The sequence below is a fragment of the Gossypium raimondii genome, chromosome 5 (assembly GCF_025698545.1).
Source record: "Gossypium raimondii isolate GPD5lz chromosome 5, ASM2569854v1, whole genome shotgun sequence".
NCBI classification, from domain to species: Eukaryota; Viridiplantae; Streptophyta; class Magnoliopsida; order Malvales; family Malvaceae; genus Gossypium; species Gossypium raimondii.
Genome location: NC_068569.1, coordinates 10972213 through 10997173, shown reverse-complemented (window position 1 = coordinate 10997173; position 24961 = coordinate 10972213). Strand labels below are relative to the sequence as shown.

The 24961-nt window shown below is 34.0% G+C and overlaps 3 protein-coding genes across 5 annotated transcripts; 1 reads left to right on the top strand and 2 right to left on the bottom strand.

Annotated features, from left to right (window-relative positions):
- Window positions 1-2787: 2787 nt before the first annotated feature.
- Window positions 2788-7824, bottom strand: LOC105770135 (protein Brevis radix-like 2). Its single transcript, XM_012591199.2, has 5 exons — window positions 6459-7824; window positions 5703-6076; window positions 4348-4483; window positions 3524-3915; window positions 2788-3401 (listed from the first exon to the last, which is right to left on the bottom strand). The coding sequence occupies exons 1-5, from the start codon at window positions 6582-6584 to the stop codon at window positions 3323-3325; spliced, it is 1107 nt and encodes a 368-aa protein (XP_012446653.1). The 5' UTR covers window positions 6585-7824; the 3' UTR covers window positions 2788-3322.
- A 6259-nt stretch (window positions 7825-14083) lies between these two features.
- LOC105769266 (nuclear transcription factor Y subunit A-3) lies at window positions 14084-18046 on the top strand. Of its 3 annotated transcripts, none has more exons than XM_012589785.2 (6): window positions 14084-14443; window positions 14889-15832; window positions 16074-16183; window positions 16270-16344; window positions 17246-17416; window positions 17497-18046. In XM_012589785.2, exons 2-6 carry the CDS (start codon window positions 15577-15579, stop codon window positions 17860-17862), a joined length of 978 nt encoding a protein of 325 aa, XP_012445239.1. In that variant the 5' UTR covers window positions 14084-14443; window positions 14889-15576; the 3' UTR covers window positions 17863-18046. The 3 variants fall into 3 exon arrangements, with proteins under 3 accessions (XP_012445239.1, XP_012445237.1, XP_012445240.1); XM_012589783.2 differs by having other exon boundaries at window positions 17243-17416; XM_012589786.2 differs by having other exon boundaries at window positions 14085-14443; window positions 15631-15832; window positions 17243-17416.
- A 1245-nt stretch (window positions 18047-19291) lies between these two features.
- On the bottom strand, window positions 19292-21077 carry LOC105769265 (uncharacterized). The gene has a single exon (XM_012589782.2). It carries the CDS (start codon window positions 20537-20539, stop codon window positions 19484-19486), a length of 1056 nt encoding a protein of 351 aa, XP_012445236.1. The 5' UTR covers window positions 20540-21077; the 3' UTR covers window positions 19292-19483.
- Between the last annotated feature and the right edge of the window lie 3884 nt (window positions 21078-24961).

Here is a 24961-nt window from a genome sequence, read left to right as displayed (position 1 = left end):
CATTTGTTTTCTCACTAACAGAGGTTGCTGTGGCATGATAGATAATGTCCACATAATCGCTCCCAGCTGGCTAGTAATTTCCATGTAATTATGTAAAAATTTTAAATCCATTCCCCCTACTTGGTTTCAAATTCGATTGACTACTCCTCCCATCCATTGCTATCAAATGATTGTTACAAACAAACCCCAAACACTAATAGACCCATCAACAACAACATTACTATCGAACTAACCTCTAAACCACCCATTTGATTACCCTAAAATCATTTTTCAATTCAAACCTTAAGTGGTGATTTGGTTTTGTAACGACCTAAAAATCAGGGGTATCGAGAAATGAACTTCCGAGACCATTTCTATAAATTGGGATTTTAAAAAAATAATAATTTTAAGTAGCAAGTGTTTAGTCAAGTATAAGGATTAAATTAAATAAGTGATAAAAAAAATTTGTGATGAATATTAAATTGCAAAGTAGGATTAGATTAAAGGACTTATTTAATAAATAGACCATTATCTATATAAACTTTTGATAGTGGATGTTTATGATGATTTTATATATATATATATATATATATATATATATATATTATGTTTATTGAAACAATTAGTAAAATGAGGTTAGAATAAATAAAACATAAAATGATAGGAATTTGATAAAATAAAAGAGACAAATAACTTAGTGGAAGAAAAAAAAAAGAAAAAAGAAAGAGAGTGGGAAGCTTTATTTCTTTGCATGCCGAGAGGATGAAGGGAGATGAGATATTCGGCCATGGTTGCTTGGTTTGAAGCTCAAATTCTTTGGTATGCTTTGATTATTTTTACTTAAATTTTATAGTTTTGGAACCTTAAAGTCATGAACTAAGTTGCCCAAGTTGGAATTTTTATGGAAATTGCCATTGTAGAAAATAAGTTCAGAAATTAAATAGACTTCTTTTGTTGAATGGTTCTTGATTAGTTTAAAATTTTGAGATGTATTTATGAAATTTTGCATTGAAGAATTAATTGATAAAAAAATTTTGCTAATTGAGGGATTAAATGGATAAATCACGATAAGTATAGGGACTGATTTTAGACTATCTTTTGGGCTAGAAATTATTGGTCAGCTGTGGAAATTTAATGAAGATGTGATTTAGTTAAATGTTGATGTTAATGAGAGAATGTGGTTAAATTCTATGTTGGTGTTGGTGACTAGACTGTGCAAGTGATAAAATGTTGAGATGACTTTTATAATAAATAATGGGAGGATTTAATTGTATAAATGTATTATTAAAGTGATGGAATAGTATTAATTGTGTGAAATTGTAACATAGATCAAGGAACAAATCGACCAGACATGAACCGTGGAAAGACTAAAGTAACGGAGTAGTTATCGGCCTCCTTATTACGATTGTTTTGTTAAGGTAAGTTCGTAGTCCCCGAACTCAAACTTTATTAAAATGTATTAATTAATTTAGTTATTATTTGATGTCTTATATTACATCCCTAATATATTTGTTAATCCAAGTGAATGGTAGTTTAAGGAATATGGCATTAAGGAATAATTTAATGTTTGATTAGTGGATATTTGGAATGGAAGTGTTATTAAACTATAAGTTGTGATATTGAGTCGTGTGAAATAATATTATGGATTTGCAGATGAGTAATTGACATCGTTGATTCAATCGACTAACCCTGGGCGCAAATATAGTTGGTTTATCCAATTAGAGTTGGGCTCACATTCAAAATCGTCAGCTAACCCGACTAGCGCTGGGCGCAAACTCCTCTACGGTTTATCCGCTAGGCACCGGGTGCCATGTAGCTAATTAATCATACGACAAGATTACTTGAATTATCAAAAGAGTTGGTTATAGATATCATTAATGAAGAATTGAAATTTTTATTTGGTTGAGTTATAAGTTCATATTATTTGATTGTTCTTGAGGTTGTCTACGTAAATGAAATCTATTAAATGTGAATTTGTTTCCATGTTTGCAAGCTAGATAAATTGTAGACTCGGACTCGGCATCTTACAAGAATCTTGTACTCAATGTTGGTGACGTTTCTTTCTGTAATTTTGGCAACGTTTCTTTTTGTAATTTTGGCATGTACTAATGTATCTATGTCCTTGAAGTTGATTATTTTGTATATGTGTTTGTAAGATTGTGAATATATATATGCTATGTTACATGTTTTGGTGATGATTGGTAATACTCCATAACCCTACTCCGACAACGGATACGAGTTTAGGGTGTTACAAGTTTTTAGGTTTTTTAACTTAAATTTACTCTTTTTTTCGTTTTTTTAATTAAAAATTCAAATGCCTTGTTTTATTTGATTTTGGGTTAAAAATCCCAAGATGTTTTATTTTTAATCTCAATCATTTCTTTATGGTGTCAATCGAGTGCTTATGTGGAATAAAATGAATTAAAAAGTACATAATGTCACATCAAATTCCGTTATTAAGAAAATGAAAACGTGATCAAAATGATAAATTATTGTAACAACAGTAATAAATTAAAAAAACTATTTAGGTGACCAAGTTGAGTGACCTAGGTAGGTTACCATTTAAATAAATAATAAAATTTACAGAAAAAAAAGTCATGATTTACATTAGTGGTTTTTTTTTTTTTTTTTGCATGTGTTGTATTTTAAAAATATATATTTCCCTAAAAAGAAAGGCTTTGAAGCCCACAATATGTTGTGCTGTGGATCATAGGCCCATCAAGCACTCCATATCAAAGGGGGAAAGAACTGCAAAATGCGAATTGAGATAAGTTCTCTTGGATGAAAAGTAGAGCTCTGCCAGAAATAGGACCAAATAAATAAATCATCTCTTTTAATTTGTGAAACCCCAAAGCATCCAATCAAATATTGGAAAAAAAAACAAAGAAAAAGAATATCTATTTGAGGATATATCTAATATCTAATCTAAGCAGAGTGATGAGTGCCTAATTTTCAAGTAATAAATACACTAAAAAGAAGAGAAGCAGAGAAAGGAAAAAGAATAAGAGAATATGAGAGAAGGGAATTATCTTTTCTCTATAGAATTTTGGTGCTTGCCATTGTCAACTTAATTTAGCACAAACTTCAGTAAGCAACCAACCTTGGAAAAGCCTTCTGATTAATCTCTCTCATATTCTCTATTTCTATTTTTCTTCCCTTTTCTCAGGTTATGTTCTTAGCGTCTTCATTACTTGAATATTGGGCGGGCATCAGAGTTGGTGCATACATGTAGTAGGCTTTGTGATCAGTTGTGTCTCAGGCACACAAATTTTGTCTAAATACCAATGGTAAAAAAAAAGGAGATAAACTTGAAAATGCACTACCTAATTGCTTTTGCTATGTCTCACAAGTATTGTTCTTGTATCCTGGCTCGGTTTTCTTCCCACCACATCCTCGCATGCATTTCTCCAAACTTTTCTCGGCTGCATCATACATGCAAAGGAATAAAAATGGTTATTATTGTTCCGAGATGATGCTTGAATTAACATTAACGGAATTGTTAGCTAGCTTTATGTCCAAGACAGATGAAAAACAAACTGCATACCTGAAGCGGACACGTCTAAGCTCCCGAGTACCACCTGGAAGTGCTCTAATAGTGATGTAAACCCCTGGTTCATCCTGTTCAACCCATTCGGTTTCCATGTCACTGGCATTACTGATGGAGAGCTCTCCAGACTGATCTGCCTCTCGTGATGAACTAGTTCTAACAGAACCATCTATCGATGATGTCTCAGTCTTGGCTCCATTAATGCTGGAGAGTTTTGGTGTTGAAACAAGAGCAGCTGAGTCGTAGTATTGATGGGATTGCATTGGGTGGTGATCCAGGGAATCTGATGACGAATAGCCCATTCCTGTTGGCCGGATAAAGTTATGAGGGCGTTCTTTGTTCAGGGGTGGAGTCACAGGACTGTCCTTTGCAGATTCAGTTATTGATCCCTGAAAGGGAGAGACAAACACTAATTTTTAAAAACTAAAATACTTACGGACCTGTCATTTTACAAAATGTGAGATGCTGGCAAAAGTCCTCCTTTTAAAGGAGTAAACCACAAAGTGGGCATTATAGCATAAAAGAACAATATTGATTGAAACCCTGAAAATATTACCTATAGTCAGCTGAAAAATAAAAACCAAGGCAAAAAGGTGACTGATTACATCGTTTTGGACGTTTGGTAAGTAAATACAGCTAACTAGATTTCTTAATTTCGAGCTAATAGTGCAAGTATCCAATAAATCATCCAAAATCATGGTTACGGAGTTTCATAAATCACTTAAAAGTCAACAGAATGAAGCTGAACCCTTGACTAAACAAGAACTAGGATTTAACCAAGAACAACTAAAAAGTTAAAAGGACATGCTGAAGAAACTTACTTTATCTTCAGAGCCAGGGGGAGTTGGAAGTGGAACCGCTTGACGATTAAAGCGTTGTACATTGTATAATTCCATGACCTTGTCATAGTTCTCTGCCCACCACCTCTGAGCTTGCCATTTATTAAACATCTCACGACTGATATTTAACAAGAAACGAAAAAGGAGATGAGCAGTTCAAGCAAAGAACAAGAAACTACAGAAAGGAATTGGTTACTTAACAAAGTTACAGAAATCAAGTGCTTTGATAATTAAACTTGAACCCATTGAAGAGATAGTTGTTTATTCAACAGAACTAGAGAAGCCTAGGGCCACATGATTACTCTTGAATCCGTTAATAAGATAATTAAGAACATCGGCTGCCATTCAAAATGCCATGAAGAAAAAGAAGCTGATTGACGAGCAAAGCCATAGATATTTAACTTCCCAACTGACAATATTAAACCTAAAATGCTCTTTGTGCTATATAGTCTAAAGATGGTTTCTATACAATAATTTATCATAAGTATATATCCCATCAATTTATCGACCTAATCAGCACATAAAAGGTGGGTCTACATCACAATCGAAGAGACATTACTTCAATCCTTGAGGATTACACTAGATTCACCTACAGTGAACAGTCTACAGCACATGCGAAGAGACATTTATTTACTCCTTTAGGGTTACACTACAGTGAACAGTCTACAGAAAGATCACATAGAACTTGACCTTAAGTGTCACCTCAACGTCAAATTAACTTAGGCACATAGCAAGATTAAGGCCAACTGCCCAAGGAGTACGAATCACATGCCGATCGACTGCTTTAACCATACGCTCAGCTTGAGCTTATTTTGGTAGGAACAAAGGACTGATTGCCCATGCTATTTCCATAATTCGCCAGAAATGCAAAGAAGCTATAATGCCAACTTGCAAAGTGGCTCAAATCCATAAAGAGAGACCCATATATGGGGCCGCTTCAATGACGCTATATAGATTTTCGCTCATGAAACCTCACATGAAAATTTAGTGTGATAATCACACATAAAATGACAAAGGATAATGTCAAAAGGTCCCAGCTCCAATTACCACCACCACCACCACCATAGTAACCACATGCAATGACAATCCAACAAATTGAAACCTTCAATACCAAAACCAAGAGCCAAGAATGAATCCAAACTACAAGGGGACAACTCCAAAACGAAACGAGAACAACACTTCAAAACCTGATATTTGGTATACAAAGAAAAGTTCAAACCACAGAGGACAATGCAATTATGGCCTCTATTTCAATACCAAGAATAAAAATCAGGTAATCATATTCAAACAAACGAGAACCTTCACTATCATGTATACCAAAAACATAAATAAAGCACCTGAATCGAATCCGTTTCAGATCATTCCCTCCTTCAGGCAATGAGACAAAAGTGATTAAGACACCAGGCTCCACTTGTGCAACCCATTCCTTAGGCTCATCTTCCTCCATAAACACTGCCGATCCTGTACGGCCACTAACGGAAACCGGGGTACCTTCACCACTGGAAAGTCCTTTTAGTCTTGATTCCTTCTCTTTGCCCCAACTTCCGGGGGTCGAATTCGAGCTTCCTCTTCTACGGTAAGGGATTTGAAAGCGTGCTGAGTCGGAGGCAGCATCGGAGTCTGCGTAGTTCTTACGGTCATGGTTTGATGAACCTGAACAAGGCTTGCAGCTTTTATAAGCTCCTGATGCTTTCAATGCAATGTCCTTGATCTGGAAATTATATGAAAAGAAAAGTTAACTGTTGCTTAAAGCCTTGCTCTATTGGGAAAAAGAAGGAAAAAAGAACAAACTAGAAAACAGAACAAAATCAGGGTTTCGAAAACAAACTGGAAAAATATTTAAGAACATGGCATTCCGGGGTACTATGTTTGTTTCCTAAGAAAATGGAAAGCAACGCAGCAGAAAAAAACAATTCCCAGCTTATTTTTCCATCAGAAAATAAAAAGAAACTTGAACCCCTCAAAGCCATAGGATTCAAAGCATGACTTCAAATATTGCGACTCATGTATTCCCGCATTTTCTTAGAAAACGAATAGAAGAGGATGTGCAAATTTCTACATGTTTATATTCATATAGCAAGTAATCACAATACCTGAGAAGTGAGGGCCTTGATGGTTTGCCTAGTCCTAGGAGTTTCCAAAGTATCTTCATCCTGATGGCGCCCTATAGATCCATTGTTATTGTGTAACTGCTTTGAACAAGCTATGCACGTTAACATATTCCCTCCTCTTTCTCTTCTTTTCAACCCCTTCCCCCAAACTATAGAAATCCCAGATCAGATTCAACAACAACCAAACTTCATAAACAAATGTACAAGGTAGCCATGTCAACGAGCGAACGATGCTTATGGGTATTTTACTTTGGTAATACCAAGGCTTACTTGGAACGGAATGTGACTTTTCGTAATGCCAAAGAGCCAAAAAGAAAAGCAAAAAGAAAGAGAAGAAGAAGAAGAATCAGAGAGATCCAATGTAGCTGATAGCCAGGAATATAGAAAAAGAAAAACAAGTGACCGTTAATGGAGGAAGAAGAAGGGCATGGTTTTCCTTGGGATGGAAATGAAAGAAAGAGCAAGAGAATGAGAGGTACTCTGTTTCTTTGGCTGTATGCCTCTGCTCTGTGTCTTAAGAAAATATCAAAGAGAAACAAATAATTTGTGTGTCTGCCTTTGGGATTCTTGAGTTTTCCTCTCTCTCGTTTTCCTCTCACTGTACTGCCACTGGATCTTTTCTGAAGATGGCTTCAGATTTGGGCTAATACGGCAAAGCTGTAACCAAATAATATTTGTAGCTCTCTAGTACCTCTAACTTTGGTACTCAATTTTTATTTTCATTTTAGCATGTACTGAATTTATATGGTTGTTCAAATTTATTTATAATCAATGCCCAAGGGTTTATTAATTATTGTTAGCATCTAAATTTATATAAAAAAAAACAAGAAATAAATAGGCCAAACGTTTTATTGGATTCTCCTTAATAAGTAGCATCTAAATCCACAAAAATTAAGCCTGAATAACGTCAAATATTTAAAATTCTAATTTATTAAAATCATCCACGGTACTGTTCACCTGTCAATATTTAATACTTGTGGATCTCGTATCCCAAAAAATAATAATGTTTATATTCAAATAATAAATAAAGAATATAAACAGAACAACAATTACTCTACTAGTGAAAGCCGATTAAAGTTAAAAATGCATGGAAACAGGGGAAGAGCGTTAGCTTAGGCAAGGCGGAGGGGAGGCGGTCGTAGGGTCGTAGCCATGGATTGGTCTTTACGCGGGAATGGCGCCTCTCTATGAACCGAACAGATGGCTACTCCAACAAGTCGCCGCCGAGACTGGGGTTTTTAAAATAAAGAAAGAAGAAAGCAAAAGGTGAAAGAACTAAAAAGAGAGCCCACCCACCCGCCAGTATTACTGCCTGCAGTTGCAGGTGGGACTAAGGACAGGGTGTGGGGGATAACCCCCCAGAAAAAAAAATTAAAGGTCTATCATTTTGGTTTTGCCCTGCATGAATTACTGAGCATGTGTGAGTTTTTGTGTCAATTTTGTGTGCATGTGTGCGTTAACTTTTATTTATTCTCTTTGAGAAAACTAAAAAAGCCTCTAAAGCTGCTTCTTACGCCCCGACATCTGTCATTCTTGATGTGAAATTTTGAGGTCTTTATTTTCCTTTTTCTTTCTCGGACATTGAATTTGCAAAACTTGATTCTTTTTTATTTATTTATTTCGAATTTGAATTCGAATTTGAGGATTATAATCGTGACCCAATTCGAAAAGATTGGATTTTTTTAAAAAAAAATTGTATACTTTTTTTTCTATTTTGATAAAAATCTGGAAATTGAAGAACAAAAATGGAAGGATAAGAACAATCACACAGTTTAATAAAAATGGAGTTAAAAGCCACCTAAAAGAACAAAACAATAAATAATGTTAAAACAATTATTCAGAAGCCACCTAACCTTTTAAACTTTTTTTTTGTGATCGGTGAAGTGGAAGCTCTCTTCAGTTTGCATGTGACCTTAACTATTTAATGTTTTATTATTTTACGTATAATCTATAGAGAGAGAGAGAGAGTTAATTAAGAGATTAAGTAGGCTGACCTAAATCATCACATGCATGGTAAATGCCTTACCAAATCCAAGAATGTGGTGCATCTTTCTGTCAAGCTATTTGGATGATTCTAATTTCCCTTTTAAATGTTTATTTGTTTTACATTCTATTATAATGTAATAAGCTAAAAATTCAGTTTTGGGGTCAAAATAAAGTTTAGAGAAGTCAAAAGTAAAAATTCAGTTTTGGGATTTGTGATATTATTTTACATTCAACATATTTTTATCCTTAATTTGATTAATGAGAAGGAAAGGTGTGATAAAAATGTCATTTTCAAGGCATGGGGTTAAAAGGAGAGTCTTGAATTTTGCAATAATGAGAGGATTGTGGTCCAAGAGAGCCATCAATTTTGGGGGTGAGGGGCACCTCTTCTTTCTTTTTCCTTTCACTTGGTTCTGTACTTAAAAAAAAGAAAGAACAGATTTTCATTGATGGTAACAGCTGCTTTCTCCCAAACCACTGGTTTCGAATCAATGAAGATGAAGCACAGCCATTGAATATTATTGTCAAGCGGTGAAGCACACCAATTTTTAAGCCACGGGGCCAAACATCACAAGACCTAACACCCGATGCATTCATTTCCAACAATATGTAAACATTGGAGTTTTAAGATTTACCTTTTTCTTTTTGGCTCCTTCACATCATTTTCATTCCACAAACCTTAAATATAAAATTTATTTCTCAACCCATTGATAATTTCAGGTGAAAATGACCAAAACTAAGTTTTAAGCCACCAGACGGAAATTGCTTATCTTATCATACATAATATTATATGGTTTTGATGTGTTAGTATCGTTTTTGAACAAGTGATTCAAGTAATATTAATTTATTTAAAATTGAAAGGGTCCATTAGTAAAGAAATATAAGCAACTATTTTCTCTGATTTTCCAACAATGGCAGACTGGTATTTGTTTCCTCAATGATTTTGGTGCTGACCAATGGTTCCAAATAATATGGGCAATGCTGTCACTTTTGCTGACTGACCACCAAAATATCTGGCCCTTTTTAACATATATGTGCGAAAATGAGTGTTACATTAATGACCTTTGACTTTAACCAAGGAAGGAAAAACAAAATATTTCAGTATAACAAGTCAGAAAATAAAAAAATAAAAAAAAAAACCTGTTCAACTATTCAATTCATTTAGAGTTGTCGAAAATGAAAAGCTATTTTCCTTTTTGTCCTTTTCCGTTGTTCATATTTATAAAATGCTGGTTTCCTTACCAGAATTTCTTGATCCATTTTCTGAACTTGAATATATATAATTAAACTCTTCAATTGAGCTCCGATTTGGGTAAAAAGATTTCAACCTTATCCACAACATCTAAAAGAACAAAACATAAGTTATCCAGGCAAAGACACGAGTTGTCTTTAGAATGATGTGCAGTGCCAACGATCAAAGTGGAAAAACCCATGATAACCATAAGAGTAAGAAAAAAGCTCTATCATGGCCATGTTTTTCTTTTTGGAGACAATCCCTTTAATCATCATTCTATTTCTTTTTCCTCCCCAAAGTTGAAAAGCTCATCAATTGTTACTTAACAATGGAGGTTTCAATGACCAAATTAATTTATATGACATAGTTTGGTTAGGTTTAGGTTAGCCATGCTGTCTTTCCAACTAAGCCCTGCAATGGCTTTTCACCTTTCTGTCTGCTATTGCGGTCCAAAGTTTTTTTTTGTTTTTTCTTTTAAGTACTCTTAGTCGATATTTATATATAATGTTTACTATAATTAATGCATGGTGGAACACTTGTAAAGCAAAGCAGTAAAGCCGATAAGATCACTGCTTGCTGATCTGCATGGATTCTTTTTTACTTTGGAAAGCTTTTTAGATTGAAACACAGTGTGATCAAATAATGCAGAGGATTGAAAAAAGTTGCACAATTCCTAGTTTTCTTCTTTAAACAAGGATTTGTACTTTCCGCTTCTTTTTCTTCATAAAGAACAATTTTGCCTTAGAGTTGAGGATTTTGTTTGTATTTGTTGCCAAGTATTCTCACAACAACATTAGAACTTATTCTATTAATTAACAAAGAAAAATAATGATGTTGGTATAAACTATAGCAAGTGGGTTTGTTTTAATTTGAATTCTGTCCTAAAAACTTAATTATAATTAAGTTGGAAGAGCAAACATGGGTTGCATAATGGTTTAAATAATTCATCTAAATAAATGAACCTTGAAGTTGATTGGTTTTAAGTTTAAACCATTTTCACTATAGGCATGCTAGAGGGTGCAGAAGATAATTTAATTCTGAAAGATTGTTCTCCTTTACCATTTGCATGTGCTTTCACATGCTCCAAAACTGTAAATCTTTTTGTTTAGTCTTCAATAGACCTGTCCATAGGCCGGGCTGGGCCCGAAATTTTTTTGGCCCGGCCCAAAATATGGGCCTAAAATTTTGTCCAGGCCCGGCCCGGGAAAAATAATAAGCTCAAGCCCGGCCCGGCTCGGCCTGATTTTTAATAAACACAAAAAAATATTTTAACAATAAAAAAATAAAAAAATATATATTTAAAGTATTTTAAAATTAAAAATTAAAAAATATATATTTATTATATTCGGGCCAGGCCGGGCCGGGCTCGGGTCAAAAAAGTTGAGCCTGAGCCCGGCCCTTTTTTTACCCAAGCCCATATTTCGGGCCTATATTTTTACCCGAACCCTCCCATATTTCGGGCGGGCCGCCGGACCGGGCCACCCGGCCCATGGACAGGTCTAGTCTTCAACAACGTTTCAAATCCCTTTTCTCAACCACAACACTACTGCAGAGGGGAGACTGAAACAAAAATAAAAATTTTAAAGGGTGGAAAGTTAAATATTTTGCATTAAAAATGATTTCAATTTAATTTTTCCATAAAAAGTTAAAAATAAACCATTTATGGTAAGCTATAAATTAACTATTAAATCTGTAATTATACCATTCAAATTCAATCAAAGGCTTATTTTGGATGGGCAATGAGATCACAAGCAATGGTTGCATGAAATTAGTTATTGTAGTGGTGATAGATGTATTTGGATTCAATCACACAATCGTGTTGACAATGTGAATTATAATGAAAAGACAAATTGGCCATTAAGGACATTTGATTCAATCTTGTATATAATAATTTTTTTAGATTACTTAATATTTACAAAATTAATAAATGGTTAAAAATTATTACAATTACATTTATTTCTAATAATAATTTTATTAACAAATAATTAAAAATGAATTAAAGAATGAGAAATTTTCAATTATTTATTTTATTTAATATTTCAAAATTAATTATGTATTTAATTATAATTGTTCAATTTATTATTACTACATTTTATATCTTATGTTTATAGTTATCTATTTGTAATTATGGAGCAGTGGAAATTTTGAGGTGTGACGTTATCTATCTCCTTCCATTGTATCGGAATTTGGTCTTCCAAAAAGAATTTTAGCAGCAATTGCATAGAAATCAATAAAAAACGCATTGAGGTAATGATAAACGGGAATCCAAAGCAACCCTAACACCCATACTTAACCATGACTACACTCTTAAATATAGGTCACATAAATGGCAAGTACAAAATTTCATGAGCATCTGTTGAGTTTATTTATTAATGCAAAACACATGAGTTGGATTCAATGAAAAAACACTCAACTATTTCTTTTCATTGGGTACATCCTGAATTTCGGGATCAAGTTTTTGTTTCTGGTTCAAAAACATTTTCAGATAAATGGGACAGATTATTTGTCAATTTAGTCGCTGTTGTAACCATAAATTTATGCTTTTTAATACTTTTATTGACATTAAAGTTTTGTTTGATTTCTGATTTTTTTTTAATTTTCATTTTCTTTTCTCGTTTTAATTTATTTTTAAAAATTAAAAATATATTTAATAAACAGGAATAAAATGCGTTTTCAATAGTGAAAACATGCTTGGTAACTCTTTTCCTATAATAGAAACGTAAAAATATTCTTTTATATATTTATACGGATTCGAATCAATGTACCATATTTAATATTTGAAAATTTGTTAAAAGATATTTTGACATTTATATGATCTGAACCAGGGCTAATCCATTTATTTTCATCATTTTCACTTTTAGAAAATATTTTAATTATTTTAATATTTTTCATTTTCTTAAGAAAACAAAACCAAAACCATTCCTACTTTTTGAAACCAAACGTCCTTTCCTTTTAATTAAAAAAAATTACATTGATGAGTTTTGGGTTTCAAAGCATTTGGGCTCAAATTTTGTTTCAAACTAAAATGTTGGGCCTTTATATGCGATTCCTTAGTTATCCCCTTTCCCGTATAAAATCTTTTCAATTCAATATTTCGATTTTTTTTTAAGATCCGATTATTAGTCCAATTTAAAACCCTTTCAGAAAGAAATATTAAATTTGAAAAATGATATCTCAATATTCAGTAGTCAATGCTCTGATGGGTGTATCTATCAACTGCCTGGGTTTGTATGTAGCTGTGAACCAATGCGGAGGCAGCAGCAGCTGCTGCTCATAGGGTTGCCTTGTTCATGATATTGTAGAAATTGCAGTGATCTGAATGGAAAGTTTGGTTCAGTTTATGCTTCAGAGAATCGGAGTCGCATATATCATCATTTTCTTCAACGCTGTCTCTCTTCTGTCGGAGTTTGATACAGGACACCATATTATAGCGCATTTCTTGTATTTGATATTTTTGGGTGTATAAAATTAAACATGGGCAGTGAAATTTGTTTAAAAATATACTAACAATGTTTGGATTATATGTTGTCTTCATTTTCCAATCCAAGAATCAATATTGGTAATTTCATCTCCTGGTATGTATATTAATATAAGGCCAGCAGTTCGATTAATTTAAGAATGAATGTCAACATTGAGAGCGTGGGCAAGCTCAGCATGACCTCCTCACTTTTATCCTATATGCTATTTATTATTACTTTCTTCTGTTTTGCTGACAAATTGAATCCTAAACTCTATATTCAATTTTTTAGATGGGCATCCAAAGCATATTATATTAAGTAATATTTTTGAAAATAAATGAAACGCGATTGAGGTTTAATTTAGAGAGAAATTTTTTTTCCAAGTACAGATATATATTAATGGTGTTATAAAGAAATTGTCCCACTCATTATATGAGTTCTATATGCCTTTTCGAAGATCTTCAATTTTGGTTTAAGAGATCTTATCGATGGATAATAATTTATTTAATAAAATTGTTTGATTTTATTGTTTACTTCTACTGAAAATAAAATTCTTTCGGTTGAATTTGCTGTCTATAAGAAGGAAAAACAGAACTCCAATTAATCAAAACCCAGAAAGAGAACACGCGCTACCCAAGCGCGTGCAAGTAAGTGCGAATGAATTTTTGGGTCGGCTGCGGAGTGTTTCTCAAACAAGAATTGATTGCAAAAAACATGAACACAACACGACAAAAGAAAAAAGGAAAAACAAAAAACTCAACACGATACTATATTAACAAATATGCTACAATTTTGTAAGATTTAGTCTTTTTTATTTTTAAATTTTTTTAAATTTTTTATGAATATAATTAATGTGTCAGAATCAACTTAAATTTTTTAAAAGGCTGTAAACTCTAAATTCGTTCCTACATACATTTACTGTATATTTCAACCAAAATAATAATATGGAAAAACAAAAATACTGAGTTTTTTCTTTTCTTTTTGAAGCAGAACCACGACAGTTATGATGAGGATGGTTGTGAAGACTGAAGAGGTCATGGTGGTGAGCCACTGAGGCTGAGCTGAAAAGACAAAAAAAATTATCAAAAAGAGGATATGTATTAGTAATCAATATTATCCAAACACAAATTAATTTCCTTAAAAAGGGTCTCAATGAAAAGGGTCGGGGTTCTTCTGAGAAACCCAGAAAGAGAGAGAGAGAGAGAGGTTTTTATATTTTGCTATACATGCACAAATCCAACCTCAAATGTTAGAAGAACAATCCCCATTTGTTTCATCAAATTCCAGAGGTGTTTCTTTTTTCCTCCCCCCTTCCTTTATTTTTCTGGGCTTCTTTTTCTCTTCTGTTTTATCTAACTATGTTTTTTTTTGTCCTTCTGTTTACTATGAAATTGATTGGTTTTAGTCTGATAAGGAAGGTTTTGTTGCGTCTATAATGTTCTAGGCTCTGTATGTGCTTGGATTTGGAGGCTGTGACGATGGGTTGGAATTTTCATGCTTAGCTGATTAATGGATTTGTTTTCTGTTTTTGATTCAACATTCATCTCTTTCTTTGAATTTTTTTGGTTTCGGGTTTTGCATGCATTTTAAAACCTCTGACTTCAAGCTTATATAGAATTTGCTTCGAGTAAGAATCCATTCAAGTGCTCTCTTTTTCCCCTTATTGGGTCATCCTTCTTTTATATCTCTGTCTTGGGGATAAATGGTTGATATATTTGATGTTTATGTTATTAGGTCATAACATAGAGGAAATGCTTATGGTTTGAAAGTTGCTGCATTTTGATAAGAGAAAAGGAATGGCTTCTTCAATCGGTTTTATTATAATTTTTCCTATATAGTTTCTGTTCAGAATGAGGCATGTTACCACCTCAATATGGAGTTTCATTGACCATTTGTAGGCTAATTAATATATGAATTCAATGGCAAGAGTAAAATGTAACTTCAGAATTCAGATGATGAACTGCAATAGTGTGTATATGGATTTCATGACAGTTCTGCTATCTATTTATATGATAGTTCAATCATTGAAAATAAGTTTCTCTTGTATATTTTTTAGATTGCTCAGTGAACCTGTATGAAGAGACTCATATTCAACTTCACCAGTGTACCATCAAGTTGTTTCTATATTTGTTCCTTCTTATAAGTAGGAGTCTAAAAATCAGTTTAACAAATTTTCTGATGCCTGGTCCAAGAAGCATTTGCGGTTATTTGTTTTTATCTTTTCTGATTTAAATATCTAGAACTGAGAGTGTGTGGCTCGTTGCTAGGTCATTGATGCATGAGCTTGCTAAAACATAGTCATGAAGGCTTCCTTTTAACATTTAAAGATCCTCCATACTTGTTTTATTAAGTCGAAAAATTGACAGTAGTTTAGCGCAATGCAAACTTGCATAAAAAGGATTCTGTCGTGAATGCTTATTCGATGTGCACGTATGTTGTCGGCTGCTCATCTTTGGGCAACTCAACTGAATCTCAGGTCCAGCAATCTTCCATATCTGAAAGCTTAACCCTGAAGATGGGTGTTCTGCCTCAACACTTTCATAACAACGAGCAACTAAGTTTCCAATTTCAGGACCAGGACTCATCATCAACTCAATCAACTGGTCAATCTTACCCTGAAGTGGCAAGTGCCAAAGACCGCAATCTCTATGGGCAAACTTTAACTTCGGCATCATCAGGTCTTCATATTTGTCGAGTATTCCTTCTTTTGCTGATCTCTAAGTTTGATGTTGCATAAATAACAATAAGGGGACTTCAGATTTCTACCAGGCTGTAGATGTTAATACGTTGCCATAGCTGTGATAGTGCTTCCCTTAACATAATATTACCTTTCTTTTGTGGTTAAATTGATGTGATTTTTTTCTTCTCTTGTCACCTGGACAAGGGTATATCTAATTAGCTGTTCTTGCCCCTACTCAGGAGGTAACGGAACTCATGGGAAGCTTGTAGGAAATCATGCTAAATTAGCCTATGTAACGGGAACTCAGGACCATGTCTTTCCTCCTTCACAAGGTTATAGAAAACCAATCGTAAGTTATTATTTATGTGGTTTGCCTGCTATTTAGGTGCATCGTGTTTTATATATCACATTCATATGTCAGTTTTTCTACTGCAGGTTCACATTCCACACCATTATGCCAACCCATACCTTGGCAGTGTAGCGGCTACTGCTTATGGATCACAAGCTATGGTAAGAGTTCTGTCATGTTGTATCCGGTTCTGTTGCACCACATTGAAGTTTGTTCAACTGTAAGCACTCCAGTATGCATATTATCGGTTCATAGAAACGAGGATGGTTGCTTTTAAAACCCTGTTTCATTACCTTTTGTTACTATGACCTAAATGTAATCTCCTCTTCGAGGAATCTCATAAAGAAAAGGGAGTTGAAGGAACCTAGACTTTTAAAACCATTTTAAAGTATCTAGTCCTTAATTACTGTAAATGTAACCTTGATGCTATGGAAAGTTAATATGAAAGCAAAGGTCAGAGGATGTTGATTTTGATAAACTATATAGATGCTACAGACCATTATTTTAATCCACTAGCACCTTCCTGGGGTCATAAAGATTCCATTAGCCGGCCTGGATTACGAATTACAGTTCTAATTCTTTAATGTTCATCAAGCACATCAGCTGACTATTCTGCTGCATATTAATTTCTGTCATTCTATTTCACTTTGCATCTTACTTTACTCTCATTATTCTTCCCTTTTCTTATCAAATTGATTCTTTATGAGAAAAGCCTTCTTTCATGATCTTATTGTAGGAAGTGGTTTTACTATATAAAGTATGGAAGTGGCAAAAGTAGTGCATTAAGTGATATTTCTTCTTGTCAACTGTCTTTTAAGTAACCGAAAAAGAAAAAAAAAATAGTCGAGGTTACTAGATCTTATTGTTTAAATTTTATTCTCTGTTTTCTGACTTGTTGATTCTGCATTGAAGTGCTTTAGGCATAGATTCTGATTTTTGTGTTTGCTAAATCGTATGACCCAGAACTCTATTTAAGTCTCGCTCTTTGGTATGCATGACCATACGAAAATGTTTTTTCTTTGTTATTCATTTGTGAGATATTTGCCGTTGCATTGCCAGCAGATTCATCATGCTCATATGATGGCTATGCTTCCTGCTCGAGTTCCGCTGCCACTGGATCTTAAAGAAGGTGAACCGATTTATGTTAATGCAAAGCAGTATCATGCTATTCTCCGGCGAAGACAATATCGTGCAAAGCTCGAGGCACAGAACAAACTCATAAAAGTTCGAAAGGTATGTGCACGAGAACTGTAACGTGGCCTTACGATGGTATTCTATTCTCTAAGAAGTTATTTTATAAATATGTTTTGCAGCCGTATATGCATGAGTCTCGACATCTTCATGCGATAAAACGAGCTAGAGGAAGTGGTGGGCAATTTCTCAACACAAAGAAACTCCAATCCAAAAGCACTCCGACAAGCCACGGACCGGACATGTCCAGGTCTCCTCAGCTGCATTTGTCTGCAAACATCTCTGTAACAGATGTTCATCAGCCAGAAAATTTCAAAGATTCTGGTTCAGCTAACTCTTGCTCTGATGTCACAAGTGCCTCCAACAGTGATGAAATATTTCAGCAGCCAGATTTCAGGTTCTATGGCTATCCTTCCTGTCATACTGGTGAAGCCATGCCGGGTCATGCTGGTCATATCCTGCTCTCTTCCAATAGTCGAGCGAACTGATTCTTGTCCACGCAGTCTGTATTCGATGATGCAGCGATGAAAATACGGCTGCTCTGTTCCTCTGGGAAGTCATCCTTGGCTCTGTTTAATTATATTTGGACTGTCATCACAGATTGTTACAAAACCACCAACAATATTGGTCAAAATTATTAACTGCATGCCTTGCCGTACATTTGAGCTTGAATTCAATATGTCAACTCTCAATATACCTTATATATATATATATAGCTTAAATTTGCAGAAGTTAAATTAATGGACTAAAATTTCTAGTTAATAACAGCTTGAACACAATACGTAAACAGGGATTATCAGTTTATTTACCAATTATGATGCGGCAAAAAGCCTAAGAGAAAAAGGCTGATTTAGAAGCGATGATTGTTTGGATTAATGCTGGTATTTGAACACCTTCAACTTCAATTCAGCCATTAAAGTAGTATGGGTTCCAAGAACACAGCAAACCCTTCTCTCAAATATAGTTAACCCGATCAACAAACCCAGATCCAAATCCGCTTTCTGACTCAAAGCAAGCCTATCGAAAAATCCCTCGTCTATCATCCTCCTCCTCTACGGCCAGCAACAGCAAAACCAAACAAACTAATAAAATATAAACCTGCATGTCAAAGAAAACGGTGCTCCCATTTTGACTAATGTCGAAAGGAAGGAAATGCAAATGGAAGGAGGAGGAGAAGCCACGGCGGATGATGTTTTCAGGGATTTCAAAGGACAGAGCTAATCCTAGCTACAGTAAAGGATTTGGCCAGAATTTTGGTCAAGTACTCAACAAATACATGGCCATGGTGGGGTTAAATGTTAATTCAACAACCAAGTCAAGCTTTAAAAGGAAGGTCTCCTTTTCCAGTAAAGTCAATCAGGTAGTGGATAAGAATTACTTTAAAGGATTAAATTAATAATTATTGATTACCGGCAGTTAAGTTGAAACTCAAATAGGATTGAAACAGAAAGGGATATAGCGGGCCTACTACTAATTAATTCTTTTTTCTGGATTAGCTATTATGAACATGATGATTCAGATCCATAAAAAATATTTATGATTTTTATCTATTCATTAAAAATATTTAAACAAATACTCCAAAGTCCAAAATTCCTGATTTCCATATCCATCCAAAATCTGAGTTAGGTATTGAGGTAGACCCACCACGAGAAAGTTGCTCTTTTCTGCTGCTTAATAATTATAAACAAAAAGACTACAACAAATAAAACAAATTCATGCTTCTGCAAAATTTCAGTACCATATTCCATCAAAACCCTATATTCTACATCTACTTCCCCATTTTTCTATCAAATGAATCTTGAGAGATTTATCAGAAATTGATTACAAATGAAAAAAAAGTGAAGCACATAAAGATGACCCACAAATTCGATAAATGAAAACGCATTCATTAATTAGATGTTAATCCATGATTAAATATAGTGGGAAGAAACAAAGAGATTTATATTCATATTCACATAAAAACCTGCACCATATTTACATTCATCAGCAGGCTAACTTAAAAAAAGAAACAGCATTAGAAGCATGATTTAGACAAACATCAAAGAACCCAAAATAAAGGGAAAAAAAGAAACCTCTGTTTTCACTAATTTTCTTTTCATCTTGATGTAATTACACCAAGCTCTCTTGGTTCTTAGCTGAGAGCCGTTTGAGGAACTCATAAGTAGTGATCATTGTTGTTGCAGACATGGACATGGACGCCCACCTCGGCCCCAACCCTCTGTAACAAGCCAACCACCCACCTTCTTTGATCAAATTCCGAACAGTTTGCCCAATCGTTGGTCCACGCCTCCCATTCTCTTCCCCATCCAAAACTTGCAGCCTGGTCTTAATCGTATCCAGTGGCATTGTAATCAAAGCTGATACCCCTCCAGCCATGGCTGCACTCACTCCCTGAACCGCCATTACCGTCTTCGAATCTGGCCTAATCGTATTATTATTGTTACTACTACTGCTACTATTCCCATTGTCATTGCTCTCATCGTCTTTCTTCCGAAAGTAGCATGCAATGCCTCCCCAAACGAGCCTCTGAGCAACCGAATAAGATGCCCACCACACTGCATTCGATGGAGCATAGGTTAAAATCGATATCCCAAAGCCTCTATACAGCCCCTTTGGGCCATCCGTTTTAACTATTTTCCTAAACGCATCGATCCCATTTACATATCTACAAGGTGAACTACAACTCGGGTGGGTTCCTTGAACCATTAACCTCTGGCTAACCACATCGACCGGCGTCCAAACAAGCTGTGCAGCCATTGCAGCACTTAATCCAGCTACCGCATTAGCAATTGCGGACGCCGTTGGTTCGGGAATCCCAAAGTTAACTGTGGCACTCCCCACATTGCTTTTGGTAACCTCGAGAGCTGCCATGTAAAGAGCTCGAGCCGGGATTGTTCCCATTAAAGAAGTACCGAATCCGCGGTACAAAGCCCTGAAACCTTCGTGTTTAACAATGGAAAAGGCTGTACGGATACCCGAAATTTGAGCTTGAGCAACTTGTTGCCTTGTTTTAACCAAAACTACGGGGTAAAGGGTAGCTGAAACACCAGAAAATAGAGCTGCGCCTAAGAAGAAAAACTTGGATTTATCAAGCATTTCCCAATCTATATCGGCCGGGATATGAATCTCTTGCGCCGATTCTTCCTCGGCCGCCCTTATATTCATCTTTCCCAGTTTTGAAGATCGAACCCCAAACCACCAAAACTCCCAAAAACCAAAAAATAAAAATAAAAATCAAAGCTAATATCTACTTTTATATATCACCCAACAAAAAGTTCAAAAAAAAAAAACCCAACAATTTGACAACAAACTTGTACACATTCACCCCCCTAAAAAGAAGCCAACACCACCGTCAGAGTCAATAGTCACCGTCCGGGTGAGATTAAAAGCAAAGTAAAAGCAATAATGGAGGGATTTTTTTTCCTTTTGCGCAACCAGATTTTGGATCGAAAGTGAATCACAGCAAACGGATCTACCATTTCTTTGGGTACACAAAAGAAAAAAGAAAATAGCGATCGATCAAAGCATAATTATTTCGCTTACCGGAGACTCAAACATTGTAATCCCCGGCGACGGAACTTTTTACCTGTAAAAGAGAGATTCTCGATATTGCGGGAGAGATTCAGAGAAGAAGATAAAGAGACGAGGGTGACCGGAGATTAGAGGTAGAAAAATGAGGAGGAAAGAGAATAAGACGAACAGTTAAAGAAGGGGGAACAGACAAGTGTCGGTTATGGATTAGGTATTTTTTAATTTTTATGTTTTTTTAGTTATCCAAAAGGTTCTGATTGTCTGCGATTGTGATTGTATGAATCAGATTCTGAGCGTTTGGATGGGTGGTAGCGTTGGGATTTTGACGGTTTCGATTAAATAGAGGTTTTGGTTATATAAGCTGTGTTGCAGACAATTTAAGCCGGTTCGGTTTTGTTTTACGAGGGGAGACAATGTAAGATGATGTGTAATCCATATCCATTGGAGCTGATGAGTTATGGTTTGATGCATGCATTCTCACCAAAACTTGATAACCTTTACCAATCGGGGAAATTAGTCAAATATGCTGATTTCAGATAAAAATTAGGAGAATAGGTTATTTTACTTTGGCTTAGTCATAAATTTGGTTGCTAAGGTTTGCATGTTTTATTAAAATGACCCTAATTATCTTTTTGAGCTTTTTGGCAATCAACTTTTATTCTTTTGTTCAATTTATTTATTTTAACAAATTAAATAAATAAATTTAAGGTTTCAATCTTTCTTTTATTTCAAAAGGTTTCACTATTTCATATGTTTGTTTATTGATACTTTTTCTCTTGAGTTAAATTTTTAGATAGTTATGTTTATTTTCTTTAAATTAAGAATTTTTTAATTTAATGTATTATTTATTTATTTTATTATTTTTCATATGTATTTATCTTATTAGGCTAGATAAGTAATAAATTACATCTCATTAAAAATATTCCACATATGAAATTCTATATCATCCCTGTTTACTTTTTTAATGGTACTTTTATTAAATCTGATAAAAAAACAGATTAAAAAAAGAACAAAGGTTGATGACCAAAAAAGGCTCAAAAATACAATCAGAGCCATTTTAACAAAAATGTAAATATTAGTGACCAAATTTATCATTATGCGTTTTACTTTTTAAATTTAAGGAATAAGTCGACTTTGCGTGGGGTGGTTGCCACATAGGCAAAAGTGTTCTTGCTTCTTCTTTTTAAAATTAAATTAAAAAAAATAAATATGAATAGTTAGATCCCAATGATTAGAAAATCTGAACCGTGAAAAGAAATCAAAAACATTCCAACAGCTCCTAAACCCTAACTTCATATAAACTCCTCCACTTTTCTCTCAATTTCTTCTTCTCTTAATTTTCTATCCTAACATTTAGTAATTTCTTGATTTTGTTTGATTTTTATCGTTTCAAAGATTTTAAGTAAAATAAGGTAATTTATTATTTTATTTTGTTTATTTTAATAGGTTTAACAATATTTTTATATTAAATAAATTATTAATTTAGTGGTAATTTAATAATATTATATTTTTATTTCATTGTCTAAATTAATTAATCTTATTTAATTTGATAAAGGTTACCGATTTTAAAAATGTCAACGTCTCTAATTCGTTTGGATCACAAATACATATCCAACATCTAATTACAAATGGTAAGAAAATAATCATCATATTTTTTTATTTTTAACTAATATCATTATTAAATTGTTAATATTATCATATTTTTTTATATTTATATAATCAAGACAAAGATCGAATTGTTGAAACATATATACACAATTTAAGTACGAGAGCACCACATGTTATTGAACAGTACTTGAAAGAGGCGAGATTCTTATATGTGTCTTGTATGCTTCACGGGACTAAATTGGAGCCCACAGTTATTAGTGTTTTGCTGGAGAGATGGAGACTCAAAATATACACATTTCATCTTCTGTGCGGTGAGTGTATGATTACACTCAAAGATGTGGCATTACAACTCGATCTACCAATTGATGAGGTAATCGTTACGAGGGTAGTGCACATTGGAGATTGAAAGCCAATTTGCCACCAGCTATTAGGCAAGATGTCAGACAAGTTTAGTGGTAATTAGATAAATATGGAATGGTTAAGAGATAATTTCTCACATATCAACAACTCTTCTAGTGTGGTTGAAAGATAATAATTCACTCGAGCAGTCATACGAAGGTTGTTCAGGGGTCTTCTAATGTTAAATAAATGTCAAACTCTAGTATATTTAATGTGACTCCTACAACTAATTAACTTAAAAGAAGTCAGACGACTTAATTAGGGATTAGCTATCTTAACTACATTGTACCAAGAGATGTGTTAGGCAACAGAAGCACATAAAATTAAAATTGATGGTTGTATACCCTTTCTTCAACCATAGGCATGGTATCACTTACCATTTTTACATTCATGGGTAAACTTCTCTTATCAATTCTCACTCATAATAAGGTAAGATGTATTTAATAATATAGTTATCGTATTTTTTTCATTATTATATTTTTGGAGCAATATATTATTTGAATAGGTGGAACAAGGATTTGAGTCATGTGGGTATATCAAATAAGCTTGAGGATATCCAGTTATTGTTAAATCAACGGTCAAAAGCTGATGTTAGCTTTTGAAATTTTCAATTATATAATAATTATGTCAGGATTTGAATTTTAATATTAGGTACGTAATGAAATTTATAATTTCATACTGTAGTTTGAATGCTCTATTTTGAGAATTAAAGAATGTATCCCGTTTGAATTTTTTACGAATCATAATATCTGTCACGTCAAAGTGTCATTAATAGTTTTTGCAATAGTTGAGATACATGAATTTGATCGAGTGATGCACCAGTTTGAATTTGTGTAAAATATTTCGCCCTTACCTCAAAACCTTGATGAACATCAAAAAATTAACTTGCGAGTGAGAACCGATGAAGATTGGCCTAAATTTCTTGCATAGTATATTAACTTATTGGAACATAGATATGATTTTATACCTATACGCGAACAAATTGTTAGACTGAATTTGACGACATCTTCGGATTTCATGAAATTGTTTAGACTTAATGGTAAACCATATTTATTGCCAGAAGAGAAAAGGAATAGACAAGTTAATCGCAAAAGACCAATGCGACCCCATATGAGGCCGCAATCGGGAGTACATGCATTGAGTTCATCATCATTAGTTTCAATCCCAAATCCTAGACCAATAGGTGCACCTTCCGATGAGTATGGTTCATATATTTTCTGGTGCATTTACTAACAGCTTCATGTTTTTCACACAAGCGTTAATTATACAGCATCATTTATATATGCCCTTTCATCCATTCCACCATCATACCATGCATTAACACCTTCCTCATGAGTATTTTTTTGCACCACCTCCCTTTATAGGAGCATATTACACGCCACTACCATCAACAACACTATTGTATTTAGGATCGCCTACAATTTCAGCATTCTATGCACAATCAGGTAGTTCAACACCATATATTTCTCCCCAATAGTATTGCAAACACTATTAGAATCACTATTCTATAGAGGTGGATCATCTTCGTAATCACTTACTAATACAACTAACGATATACGATGACAACCTAGAATGCAAATACAGTCTAGCACGGAATAACAAGATGAAGATAATATTGGAGATGAATATGAAGATCAAGATGGAGATGGAAATGGAGATGGAAATGATGATGATGATGATGATGATGATGAAGATAGCGATGATGAGCCAAAACTCCAATTATGAAGAAATCTTTTTTGTAATTAACGCTCATCAGATATGAAAACTTTTCCATATCAATTTTCATTTTATAGAAAACTCTACCACCAAATATGAAAAAAAAATTCAAAGTATTGGAAAAGATTGAATACGACTCACAAATTAGTTTTATGAAAAGTTTACAAAATTAAGATTTTATTTCAAATCTATAATAGTATAAATACACTAAACTCTACTCTTTGCTAACAACCTCTTAATCAAGTAGCAAGAATGCCGCATTTCTCTCCTAATTTAAAAAAAAAAAGCCTACTCTTTTGTAAGAAACCTTTTATTATTTGATAGTTATAAAGT